The sequence below is a fragment of the Elaeis guineensis genome, chromosome 16 (assembly GCF_000442705.2).
Source record: "Elaeis guineensis isolate ETL-2024a chromosome 16, EG11, whole genome shotgun sequence".
NCBI lineage: Eukaryota > Viridiplantae > Streptophyta > Magnoliopsida > Arecales > Arecaceae > Elaeis > Elaeis guineensis.
In genome coordinates this window covers 43,688,626-43,702,429 of record NC_026008.2, presented here as the reverse complement: position 1 = coordinate 43,702,429, position 13,804 = coordinate 43,688,626, and the positions used below count along the sequence as shown (strand labels likewise).

The following is a 13,804-nucleotide window of genomic DNA, read 5'->3' as shown; positions in this document are numbered from 1 at the left end:
TCATGCACGTAGCAGTGATCAGATATTTATCGTAGGTATGCACAACAATTTCTCTGCAGGATAAGAATTTTTTAGGCAACGTCATGAAAGCATTCTTCGGTGGTGTAAGATGTTAACAAGGCGGTGGTTGCGTAGTTGACAGAATTTACCGTATTGGCCAAGGGACAAAACTATACGATCTGGCTTATTCAGTGTGATGGGCGTGGTGCTACCCAATAGACAGCGAGATCCGACTGTAAACTTTGGGCGCTGTTGGGGGATACCCGCTGACCGACCGACTGCCGGAGGGCCCGACCGATCGGAGGGCCCGACCGACTGTTGGAGGGCCCGACCGACTGGACGGCCCGACCGTCCGACCGCCGTACGGCCCGACCGCCCCCAATTGGACGACTCTGACTGGCCGAAAGGCCGACCGATCGTCGGTCGACCGACTGACGGGAACCATCAGCGACTAATAACCGTCCATCCAACGGCCCATCGCCGACTGGGGGTATGTCGGGCGTATCCATCCCGACCGACCGAACCCCGAGGTTCGATGGCCGACTTACATGACGCTCGCCGACCAATGGAGGGGCCCGACACCACTTCGCTGGCTACCGACGTTGGGTCGGTCGGCTCCTCCAACCGCCGTACAGCCGCCAGACGTTGTCAGCTCTGACACGGACATGCGGCACAGTTACCTAGGGGCATTGTCCCGCCCGGGGCCGGGTCAACCCTGACGATTAGACGGCTACACGGCGACATGACGTTTTCACGACGGCTCTGACAGTCTACAGTGAGTTGACAGTTCCTCACTTGTCCACGCCATTAATGACGGCGCCATACCGTGCTCCACTATATAAACCGGGGAAGGCAACAGTGCAAGGGATCGATCTGCCCGTCTCTCCCACATACGCAGGCTCGCTCCTCTCTCTCTCCCTCTCTCTTTCTCAGAGCTCTCTGTCTGCATTTCACTGTTGCCCAGTCACCTCTCTGACTTGACCGTCGGAGGGTCCCCGCCGGAGCCGCCTCCGGTCAGTGCGGACTTCCTTTTGCAGGTGCACGCTTCCCGGCGATCGGGCGACGAGGCGATTGGCCGCAACAGATTGGCGCGCCAGGAAGGGGGACAGCATGACAAAGACAAGAGCTCAACGATCGAGAGTCACCGGGTCGGCGAGGCGCTCTTCCCGTCGGGAAGAAGCCTCCCCGCCCCCACCGGCGGCGGAGCCTAGCTCTCCGCGCCCTGCAGTGACCACGGAGGCCCAGATTGCGGCCATCGTACGGCAGATGACCGTACTGACCGACGCAGTCAAAAGCCTCCAGCAACAACCGGCGGCCCGACCTATGCCTTCCAGGAGCAGCCGCCGACGGCCGCGCCGACCCCTGTCGCCTCCATGCGAGCGCTCCCAACAGCGCTCCCACGGAGAGGAGGAGGGGCGACCACGGCGCGACGACCGACGGTCTCAGCGGCCCTCTCCTTCCCCGTTGGAACGGGCGAGGAAGGAAAAGCGGCCGCGCACACCGTCGGCCTCTCTTTCAGAATCCTCCGGAGGCTCCACCCCTGGGGTCTCCCAGCATCGACGAGCGGACGACTACGAGCGACGGTTCGAGGAAATCGATCGCCGACTCGCCCAGCTGCAGATGGACGGCCAGAAGTCTTCGAACGACGTCGACTTCCAGACCGCCCAGCCTCTCTCTCGACTGGTCCTCGACGAGCCGATTCCCAGTCGGTTCAAAATGCCGAACGTGGAGCCATACGATGGCTCCACCGACCCAGTCGACCACCTCGAGAGCTATAAAGCTCTCATGACGATTCAAGGGGCAACCGACGCTCTTTTCTGCATCGGCTTCCCCGCGACGCTCCGCAAGGCTGCCAGGGCTTGGTACTCCGGTCTTCGATCGGGCAGTATCCATTCCTTCGCGCAGCTCGAGCACTCGTTCGCGGCCCATTTCAGCACTAGCCGAAAGCCGCCGCGAACGTCGGACAGCCTTTTCTCCCTCAAGCAGGGGGAAAACGAGACGCTCCGACACTTCGTGGCGCGATTCAACGCGGCCACGCTCGAGGTCCGGGACCTCAACGAAGACATGGCGGTTTCAGCCATGAAGCGGGGCCTGAGGTTGTCCCGATTTACTTATTCTCTGGACAAGACCCTCCCCCGAACATGCGCCGAGCTATTGGAGCGCGCATACAAGTATATGCGCGCGGACGAAGGAGCGTCCGACCGACGCTTGGCGGAGCCCAGGGGTCCGAGGGAGAAGCGGAGAAAAGGTCGGGAGCCCGCCGAACCAAGCAGGCCCCCAGCCAATAGTCGGCTTTCTCCACCCCGACAGATCCAAAAATCACCTCGCCGACAGACTCCGAGGCCGGCGCGTCCGAGGTATGACTCCTACACTCCTCTCTCCGCTCCCCGTGCACAGATCCTGATGGAGATCGAGGGGGAAGAATACCTGCGACGGCCTCCGTCTCTGAAGGCAAAGGGCCTCGACCATCGGAAGTACTGCCGGTTCCATCGGAGCCACGGCCACGACACCGAGCGATGCATCCAGTTGAAGGATGAGATCGAAAATCTCATCCGTCGGGGGTATCTCGGCAAATTTCGAAAGGGTCCGCCGAGCCGACCGACTGTCGATCGACGCCCCCAGCCGACTGAAGAGGTGCCGACTAACCAGCCGTCGGCTGGAGTCATCAACATGATCTCCAAGCGGCTGGGACCGGGGACGCCTACAGAGGGGGAGCCGACGAAAAAGCCGCGCCCGGACGACGTAATCACCTTCTCAGAAGACGACGTTCGGGGCATCCAGACTCCCCACGACGACGCTGTTGTTGTGTCGGCGACGATAGCCAATTATGATGTAAAACGAATTTTCGTTGATAATGGAAGTTCGACAAATATTTTGTTTTACTCGACCTTCTCCCGAATGCGACTGTCAACTGACCGACTTAGGAGGGTCTCCACGCCCTTGATCGGCTTTGCCGGAGACACCGTCACGACAGAAGGAGAAATCACCCTGCCCGTGATGGTCGGTACCGAACCACGGCAAAGCACGGTCTCCCTCATTTTCGCGGTCGTCCAAGTTCCTTCGGCCTACAACGCCATACTCGGGCGACCCGGATTGAACGCCCTCAGGGCGATCGTCTCGACGTACCATCTCCTTGTTCGATTCCCGACCAAAAACGGAGTCGGAGAGATGCGCGGAGATCAACAGCTCGCCCGACGATGCTTCCAAATCTCCGCTCAAAACGACGAGACAAAGGATCCCCTGACAATCGACAAACTGGATCAACGGGAGGAGGAAGAACGGGGTTCGCCGGCCGAGCAGCTCGAGGCAATCCCGATAGGAGAAAATCCCAACAGAAAAGTTTGGGTCGGGTCTCAATTGCCCGACACCGAACGTCACCGACTGGAGGAACTGCTGACGGCCAACGCCGACATATTCGCTTGGTCGGCAGCAGATATGTCGGGCATCCCTCCAGAAACAATTACTCACCGACTCAACATCGACCCGACAATGAAGCCGGTGAGGCAGAAGAAAAGGTCCTTCGCCCCAGAAAGGCAGAAGGCCATCGATGAAGAAGTGGACAAGCTGCTCGAAGCAGGCTTCATCCGAGAATCCACATATCCCGATTGTTTCGCCAATGTCGTCATGGTCAAGAAAGCCAACGGGAAGTGGAGGATCTGCATCGACTATACCGACCTCAACCGAGCCTGCCCGAAGGATAGCTTCCCACTCCCGAAGATCGACCAGTTGGTGGATGCGACGTCCGGATTTCGACTGCTCAGCTTCATGGACGCGTTTGCCGGGTACAACCAGATCTGGATGGCGCCTGAAGACGAGGAGCACACCGCGTTCGTCACTCCCAAGGGCCTCTACTGTTATCGGGTGATGCCCTTCGGATTGAAGAACGCCGGCGCCACTTACCAGCGACTCGTCAATAAGGTCTTCAAAGAGCAGATCGGGCGTAACATGGAGGTGTACGTGGACGACATGCTGGTAAAGAGCACGCAGATCCCGGATCATGTTCAGGATCTCGAGGAGACCTTCCGCACCCTTCGACGACACTGAATGAAGCTCAACCCGACCAAATGCGCTTTCGGGGTGACCTCAGGGAAGTTCCTCGGATTCCTCGTTTCTCAGAGAGGGATCGAGGCCAACCCTGAGAAGATAAAGGCGATCCTCGACATGCGTCATCCGAACACCAAGAAGGAGGTCCAACAGCTGAACGGAAGAATCGTCGCTCTTAGCCGATTCATTTCCCGATCAGCTGAAAGGTGCCTCCCGTTCTTCAAGACCCTGCGCCAGGCGAACGGTTTTTCTTGGTCGGATGAGTGCAAACAGGCCTTTGAAGACCTGAAAAGGTACTTGGCTTCCCCGCCGCTGCTCGTAAAGCCGCAGCTCGGGGAGACCTTGTATCTCTACTTGGCCACATCTTCTGAGGCGATCAGCTCGGTGCTCGTTCGGGAAAACGAGTGTCGGACTCATCAGCCCATCTACTATACCAGCAAAGTGCTCCACGGCGCCGAAGCCAGATACTCGGAGACGGAAAAGATGGTTTTCGCCCTGACCGTCTCCGCGCAACGGCTCCGACCATACTTCCAGGCCCACGCCATCGTGGTACTCACCAACCGGCCCCTGAGGGCCGTACTGCGCCGACCCGACACATCCGGACGACTCGCTAAGTGGGCGATGAAGCTTAGCGAGTTCGACATTCAGTACCGACCGAGGCCTGCCTTGAAGGCTCAGGTCTTGGCCGACTTCATCGCCGAATGCCCGACGACCGACCGAAGGTCGGGAGCTGAAGGCCCGGGACGAGATTCGGTCTCTGAGCCAGACCCGATCTCCACCTGGGTACTCCACATCGACGGAGCCTCCAACGCTCAGGGAAGCGGGGCCGGGCTCCTGCTCACGAATTCGGATGGGGTAGTCACCGAATACGCCCTCCGGTTCGACTTCAAGGCCTCCAACAATCAAGCCGAATACGAGGCACTCCTCGCGGGCTTGAGGATGGCGAAGGAACTAGGCGTCGACAGCCTCCGGGCATTCTCCGACTCTCAGCTGATCGTGGGGCAGGTCAAGGGCGACTTCGAGGCGCGAGATCCGACCATGATCAAGTATCTTCAGAAGGTAAAGGATCTCGTGGCCCGCCTCGAGCATTTCGAGATCTCCCACATCCCCAGGACGGAGAACGCCCGTGCCGATGCTCTCTCCAGATTGGCAACGTCGGCCTATGATTCTTTGGGTCGGACGTTTGTCGAAAACCTCCAGCAGCCGAGCATCGATCGGATCGAAGAAGTACAGCAGCTAACGTCTGAACCAAGTTGGATGGACCCGATCGTCCGGTACCTGTCCGACGGGACCAGTCCCGAAGATCCCGCGGAGGCCAAGCGACTCCGATGGTCGGCGTCGCAATATGTGATCATGGACGGCCGACTCTACAAGAGGTTGTTCTCCCTCCCTCTGCTCAGGTGCTTGGGGCTGACCGACGCTGACTACGCTCTCCGAGAGGTTCACGAAGGAATTTGTGGGAATCACTTGGGGGGCAAGTCCTTAGCCTTCAAGGTCTTGCGACAGGGCTACTACTGGCCGACCATGAGGAAGGATGCGGCGGAGTTGGTCCGAAGGTGCGAGCCATGCCAGAAGTATGCCAATATTCAGCACCAACCGGCCAGCCAAATCGCTCCCATCGTCGCTCCATGGCCCTTCGCTCAGTGGGGAGTCGATATTCTCGGCCCCTTCCCACCGGCGTCAGGCCAGAGGAAGTTCATCGTTGTCGCCATCGACTACTTCACGAAGTGGGTCGAGGCCGAGCCCTTGGCGCAGATCACCGAGCGGAAGATGGAGGACTTCGTCCAAAAGTCCATCATCTTCAGGTTCGGATTGCCGCACACCATCATCACCGACAACGGACGGCAATTCGACAACCAAGACTTCAAAGACTTCTGCGCCAGGTTCCACATCCGTCACCGACTAACTTCAGTCGGGCACCCACAATCCAACGGCGAGGTTAAGGTGACGAACCGAACCCTGCTCCATGGACTCAAGACCCGACTGAACGAAGCGAAAGGTCTCTGGGTCGACGAGCTGGGCTCCATCCTGTGGACTTACCGAACGACCCCCCGCGTCCCGACCGGGGAGTCGCCGTTCAGTTTGGCCTACGGGACAGAAGCTATGATCCCGCTCGAGATTGGCCTGCCATCTTCAAGGGTCGAGCAGTACCGCGAGCCGGACAACTCCGAAAGCCGGAGGGCCGACCTAGACCTTCTCCCCGAACTGCGAGATGAGGCTCAAATCCGAATGGCCTCATACCGACAGAGGGTCGCCCGGTATTACAACGCCAAGGTTAGACCAAAGCTCTTTAAGCCTGGCGACCTAGTCTTGAGGAAGGCAGAAGTGTCGAAGCCCTTGGACCAAGGGAAGCTGACTCCCAACTGGGAAGGACCCTACAAGGTTGCTGACACCTTCGGGCCGAGGGCCTACCGGCTGGAGACCCTTGAGGGGAAGCCCATTCTCCGGACTTGGAACGCCGACAACTTGAAGCTGTATTACCAGTGAATTCTGTAATTCAATTGTCGGAATACAAGTTCAGTTTAAAAAATCGGAGTTCTAACTCTTCGACTACTGATCGGCGCTCCGCCCCGACGCATCGACGCGGACTTGGCACCGACGACACATTGGCCCCTTACACGGACCGATGCATCTACGATGACGGGAGTCAATACTCCTTCGACGACTCGTCGGACCTTCACGAGGGCCGACGGACTCTTATAAACGGGAGTTACACTCCTTCGACTTTCGGCAACACATCCGCCCCTGACAAAGGCCGATGCAGCTGTTGCAACGGGAGTTCATACTCCTTCTACGGTCGAATTTTCGGGCAGAATCCATCGGCCGACTGGCCGATCGGGTCCGACCGAAGAAAGGCTAAAAGCCCGTGCGGCTATTGCCGCGACTTCCGACCAGGCTGCGGCCGGTCGAGGGATATTCGGCTTACCACCGTCTATCACATGACGCGACCTTAGTCGCACCCACTACTCGCCGACCGACCTACGGCCGGCTGAACGACACCCGGCTTGCCACCGTCTGTCAAAGGACATGAAACCCGACGCAAGAGCATGGGGACCCGACTTACTATCGTGCCCCCGACACTGCGCCGGACGATGATCGACTAAGTGCATCTACGGAGGTCCGGCTGCCGAACCTTGGCAGGTTCGGTCGGCTTCTGACTCAACAGATGGACCCGACTGGCAACTTCGACTACCCAAAGCCGACCTAAAGTCGGGACCCATTCCGCTTTCAGGGCTATGCAAGTTGTCGGAGTCCTACCGACTCACGTGAGTTAGTGGCTTACTTAAGTTAGCAACTAAAGTTCAACATCGCAGCACTGGTCGGCATTACAAACAAGAAGGAAAAGAAGAAAATTTCATTCGTTGATAAAAGGAAATTACAGAGTCGGGACGAAGCCCGATTACATGTATTTTCAAAAAAGACAAAAATAAAGATGGTCGGCAGGGCCGATCACCCGTCCTGGTCGATCTCTTCGACCGACGGAGGATCGGGGATGATCGGCGTCTCGGCCATAAGCGACGCTTGGTCGGCCGCCGAGGGATGGGCTTCGGTCGACAAAGGAACTTCGGTCGGCACCTGCTCCGGGACGGCTTCCTCCACCACGATGATGCCTCCCGATGGTTGGTCGGCCATTTCTTCCGTTCCTTCTTCTTCGGCTCCTTCCTCGGCGAACGGCGGGACGACGCGGCTGACGTCCACCTCCGGGTACAAGGCATGGACGGCGTCCCGACCATCCTCGAACCCGACCCGGTATGAGGCGAAGCCCGATTCGAGCATCTCCTCCCGGTATCGGTCGGAGGACCGGAAGTCCTCCACCGCCCGTTCGGCCGACTCTCTCGCCGACACTGCCTCGTCCTCAGCTCGGGCGAGCTCCTCCCTCGCCGACTCCGCCTCGGCCTTCGCCATTTCGGCGTCGATCTGGGCGATGGACAGCTCCTCTTCGGCTTCCGCGAGCTTCTCCAGGCTGGCCCGGAGTTGCTTGCGTTCCCCTTTGAGTTCGGCGGTTGCACCATCCCGTTCGCGTCGAAGGCGGCGTACGGCCCGACCTTTGTGCTTGGCCTTCTTTTTGGCCGACTGCAGTTCGGACCCAAGCCGGGAGACCTCGTCGACTAACTTGGCCTCCCGGTCGGCCGACTGCAGGAGTTGTTCGGCCAACATCGCCCTCTCTGCTTCGGCCGCCGCCGACCTCTCCTTGAAGGCTGCCCGAACGTTGCCGAACCTTCGGTACCCGGCCTCAAGTTCGAACATTGTGAAAATCAGCTGCCGATCAAAAAGCTTCGTCAGAATTGCATGATAAGCAAAAATTCCCAAGGAAAATCTCTAAGGAAGAGAGGACCCGAAGCTTACCTCGACCATCGTCGGGTAGAACCGAGACAACATCTCGGACACCTGCCGAGTGCGCAGCAACCCCACATCGGTTGGGAGGAGGATTCCTTGGCACAACCTCCTCGCAAGATCGTGGTCGGCCAACGCCGACGCACCCTCGGGGTAGTAGTTGCTTGGAGGCATCGACCGGCCCCCCGACCTATCCTCCTCCGCGGGCTCCATCGGGGCTTTCCCCCGATCAGCTGCCCCGACCGACGGGACTGGCAGCGACGGGACGCTGGAGTTTGATCCGGCGCCCCCGGTTGCGCCGACGGACGCCGTCGGACGATGTTCGGTTTCCCGAACGTCATCCGGCTCCACCCGCACAGGCAAAGACACCGATACTCCTTCGGCCGCCTCTTCAGTCGGCCCCTCTTCGACTTGGACCGCCGGAGCCGCGAGAGCTATGACCGGCTCCGACCGGTCGGTTGCCGACGACTCGACGATCGGCGGGGCTGGGGTTGGCTTCTTTACAGGACGCGAAGGGCCGGCCCCCGATGCAGGCCTCTTCCTCTTGGCGAACTGCCGAATCTCGGCATCAGTCGGCCTCATCCTCGGTGGTGTCCCTGCAATACCGACAAAAGAGTTAATGGCTGGACCAAAAGCCGACCAAAAGATGGATAAAAAAGAAAAGCCGGAGGATCGGGCGATACCTATTCGGGGGACCAGACTCAAGCCGGCGTCATAGAGAGCTTGTTCGGTAACAAGCTCCCTCTGCTTCGGTACCGACATGTCCTTCAGTCGGTGGAAGTCCTCCCGGTCGTCCGCATCCACCCGACTGTTTTCGTTGGCCTCGGTTCGGGGTGTACCCCAACGAGAAGGAAAGCCCCAAGAAGAGGAAGAGGAAACAAAGAAAAACTGGTTCTTCCATCTATGAATGGACGATGGAAGACCAGTTATGAAGGCAAGACCCTTCCGGGGGTTGAAGAGCCACCACCCTCGGGCTTTAGGGTGGGGTCGGAGCACAAAGAAGGCCCGGAAGAGGGAAACGCGGGGGTTGGTCGGCAAGAGCTGACACAACAGCGCGAAAGAAATGATTAGCCGGACAGAGTTCGGTGCCAGTTGCGCCGGACAGAGTCCGTAGTAATCAAGCAGATTCCGGACGAACTCCGGAATCGGAAGTCGAAGACCCGCACGAAGGTCCTCAACATACAGCGCCAGGTCGCCAGGCGGAGGGTTGTTGACCCGACCGCCGGCCCCTGGAGTAGAGAGCCGAAACTGCTCCGGGATGCGATAGTGCTCCCGAAGCTGATCGACGTTCGGCCCCGAAAGCGAGGAGGCCTCATCTTCCGGAGCCGATCGGGTGTCGTCGGTCGGGTTCCCCGACCGAGCTCCCTGAGTCGGTTTCCTAGTCATTGTGCAGGGACCGAAAGAGGAGAAAGAGAAGAAAGGAAGGAAGAAGGGGAAGGAGGACCACGAACCGGATCCGGATGGACCCTCCGCTGGCGAAGAAGAGCTCTGCCCGCGACGACTAAAAAATCGCCCGGACAGAGTTTCCCCAGCGAAATGTGGCAAATGTGGGTCAGGGTCTGAGAGGTCCTATATATATAGGGCCGACCGACGGCCGAGATCCTTCCACGCCGACCAAAGTCCTGCAGATGCGCGACACGTGGCGCCCCCCGGTTGGCGGAAGATTCGGCGCGCCCCGCCCCGGGACGGCCGCACCGCCCGCATTAAATGCCGGGGCGGGCGCCAGCCAACCACCTTGACACGCGACGCGCGGGGCGCGGTCCCGCATTCACGCACCCGCGCCGGTTCGCGTTCCCGATGGGACGCCTGACAGCGGCCCACTCTTCCGCAGTCGGCGCCGAATATCCGATCGACTGACGCCGTATCGTCCGGAGCCCGATCTTCTGACACTGACGTGACGACTGACGACGACAAGACGTGGCGTCTGACGCCCGACGCCGACGTGACCTCTGACATCGACTGGACGTCCGGATCGCTGAGCATTCATGAGGCGTCTGACATCGGACCATCCGACAGTACGGTCGGATCTACACGTGCGACAAATCCACTCCCAGTCGTCCGGGATTGCTGCCCGAATGGAAGCATCGTCCTGTCCACCACCCGACTTGGGAGTGGAGGGGGGCAACTGTTGGGGGATACCCGCTGACCGACCGACTGCCGGAGGGCCCGACCGACCAGAGGGCCCGACCGACTGTTGGAGGGCCCGACCGTCCGACCGCCGTACGGCCCGACCGCCCCCGATTGGACGACTCTGACTGGCCGAAAGGCCGACCGATCGTCGGTCGACCGACTGACGGGAACCATCAGTGACTAATAACCGTCCATCCAACGGCCCATCGCCGACTGGGGGTATGTCGGGCGTATCCATCCCGACCGACCGAACCCCGAGGTTCGATGGCCGACTTACATGACGCTCGCCGACCAATGGAGGGGCCCGACACCACTTCGCTGGCTACCGACGTTGGGTCGGTCGGCTCCTCCAACCGCCGTACAGCCGCCAGACGTTGTCAGCTCTGACACGGACATGCGGCACAGTTACCTAGGGGCATTGTCCCGCCCGGGGCCGGGTCAACCCTGGCGATTAGACGGCTACACGGCGACATGACGTTTTCACGGCGGCTCTGACAGTCTACAGTGAGTTGACAGTTCCTCACTTGTCCGCGCCATTAATGACGGCGCCATACCGTGCTCCACTATATAAACCGGGGAAGGCAACAGTGCAAGGGATCGATCCGCCCGTCTCTCCCACATACGCAGGCTCGCTCCTCTCTCTCTCCCTCTCTCTTTCTCAGAGCTCTCTGTCTGCATTTCACTGTTGCCCAGTCACCTCTCTGACTTGACCATCGGAGGGTCCCCGCCGGAGCCGCCTCCGGTCAGTGCGGACTTCCTTTTGCAGGTGCACGCTTCCCGACGATCGGACGACGAGGCGATTGGCTGCAACAGGCGCCATTGTAAATATAGGCCACATCAGAGAGTACATCCAGCTTGAGAACAAGTTTTAAATATTTCATACTTCATGATACAGTGACCAACGACTATTAACGCCATATATCAATCTCCAGTTCAAAACATCTCATTTCTAACTCTGAAGTCCGAATCTAATCTGGTCAACCGTATGGCACGTTCTTAGCACGTGTCATGTTCTCTGTTCCCACACGGAATTGGGCGTGCAACCTTTGGAACGGTCTGGACCATGCAATGATCCTTAACAAATAAGTCAATTTATGGCCACCGTATGAAATCGAACAACGAAAAAACGGATGCATTGTTGTCTCTCTGGTCATCATTGGAGTATTTTAATGCTTTACCAAACTATAGTTTATTCCCAAGTATTATATCCGCTTGTCCCATCCGAGGGAGGCTTAAGTAGGGAAGTTTCAAGTTCCAAGTTGACTTCTAACTACGCTTCTTCATTCACCTAATCTGCCACACTCCCCTATCTTTTCTCCATCAAAACAAAGAATACAATACTCGAGCTCCGATCTTAAACTCCTTGTAGGGATGCATTTCAATGTTTAGGTAAAGTTCATCTAGGAGGAATTTATACAGTTATAGTGGCCTCGAAGATGATGTTAGGGGGCACTCCTTTCTTCCAGAACAACAACCCACAAGGCTTTCGGATGGATGAAGGAGTAGAAGACTCGATCCTTTCATCGTCGGCCTGTCCGAACCCCGGTGCTGGTATCCACTCCCAAACTCTCTGGTACAATCTTTCAGTCCTCAGGGACAAGGTCCAACAGGTGCAGTCCCTTGTGAGCCTGGTGGTCTCCCCTGATCCAATCCAACAGGAGTCCCTAGCTTTGGCAGCCTCTGGTGCTGCAGCTATAATTCAGGAGATCATCGTTGCGGCCTCCTCGATGATGTATGCCTTGCAGCATTCGGCAGCTGGTGATATCTCCCACCCACATGACATGAAGACTTCCTACGAGGGCTCAGCTCAGTCAAAGGGTACTCCAGATCATATAGATCGTGTCTTTAACGAGTTAGAAGGTGGCAGGATGGGCATCTTGGGTGCTGCAACTCATCACGGTACCAATTCTGTTACTCCTATTGCCAGCGCTGAAGTTGACAATGGTCACAGAAATAAAGATAATAGCAAGAAGCCAGGATCTCCTTCATCAAATGTAATCGAATTAGATACTGCTGATTTGTTGGCCAAGTACACACACTACTGCCAAGTTTGTGGGAAGGGATTTAAGCGTGATGCGAACCTAAGGATGCACATGAGGGCCCATGGAGATGAGTACAAGACAAATGCAGCCCTTTGTAACCCCATGAAGGGCAGCCGTGGCAGCATTATGGGGCAGAAGGACGACCCTCCGTTTGGCTTGCCAAGAAAGTATTCATGCCCTCAGGAAGGGTGTCGATGGAACAAGAACCATGCCAAGTTCCAGCCTCTCAAGTCAGTGATATGTGTCAAGAACCACTACAAGAGGAGCCACTGCCCGAAGATGTATGTGTGCAACCGGTGCAACCAGAAGACATTCTCGGTGCTGTCGGATTTGAGAACGCACGAGAAGCACTGCGGGGATCTCAAGTGGATGTGTTCATGCGGGACGACCTTCTCCAGAAAGGATAAACTCATGGGACATGTAGCATTATTTGTTGGGCACACTCCGATCTGAATTGCTTCATGAAGCCAGGGAATTATATTTGGGGTACCAAGGATGCGAGTTCAAAAGTATGGGAGGTGGACAAAAAACCAGTGAAGTTTAGAGAAAGGTAATATGTAGAATAACATATGTTTGTCATGACATTGTGCATTAAATTATGGATAATAAGCTTTGAGAGATTTTACAGAGATGGGTTGACTTTCGTATGTATGCTAGATTCTATTTTGACTATGAAGCAATCAGAGTTTGGATGTATTTGAAATCATCATTTCCTGTAAATTATGTTATTCAGGCACATGTAATGTTGTGATGCATTGAGCATTGTTTGTTTCCCTTGTTTAGTTGGAGGCCCAAGTACTTACAAATTACAGCAAGTACTTGTTTAATTAGGATTGTCGTATGAGATTTCCTTAGCTCAGAGCATTTCATTATTATGGTGATAATTACATAAATAAGAAAATAATGTGGATGTATTGAAGTCCCATAATCTTGTATTCTTTCACGGGCCCTCAAAGCATTATATAGAGCGAAATTCTTTGTGCACCGCGGGTGGTGTAGAAAATCTGACGTGGAGCATACCATCTTGTCCGATTGATCCACGTAATCATCATTTGCCAACGCGCATTTAGTATCCATAAGTCAGCTTTTTCATTCAAAACTTTTGTCTGACGAGAATACCTTCATTTTTTGAAAAAATTATGACATTCTATATCCAAATTATGACATTTTATTTCCATAAAGTTATAATTTTTATCCACAGAATATTATAATATAATATAGGATGTCATAATTTTTTTAAAAAAATAAAAATA

General features: G+C 56.5%; 2 protein-coding genes across 2 annotated transcripts; one reads left to right on the top strand and one right to left on the bottom strand.

Moving 5' to 3' along the window:
* Nucleotides 1–8,364: 8,364 nt before the first annotated feature.
* Nucleotides 8,365–9,189, bottom strand: LOC140854275 (uncharacterized). Its single transcript, XM_073249822.1, has 2 exons — nucleotides 9,063–9,189; nucleotides 8,365–8,975 (listed from the first exon to the last, which is right to left on the bottom strand). Exons 1-2 carry the CDS (start codon nucleotides 9,139–9,141, stop codon nucleotides 8,365–8,367), a joined length of 690 nt encoding a protein of 229 aa, XP_073105923.1. The 5' UTR covers nucleotides 9,142–9,189.
* A 2,138-nt stretch (nucleotides 9,190–11,327) lies between these two features.
* LOC105059228 (protein SENSITIVE TO PROTON RHIZOTOXICITY 2-like) lies at nucleotides 11,328–13,324 on the top strand. Its single transcript, XM_019855403.3, has one exon. The coding sequence runs from the start codon at nucleotides 11,946–11,948 to the stop codon at nucleotides 13,002–13,004; it is 1,059 nt and encodes a 352-aa protein (XP_019710962.1). The 5' UTR covers nucleotides 11,328–11,945; the 3' UTR covers nucleotides 13,005–13,324.
* Nucleotides 13,325–13,804: the final 480 nt, after the last annotated feature.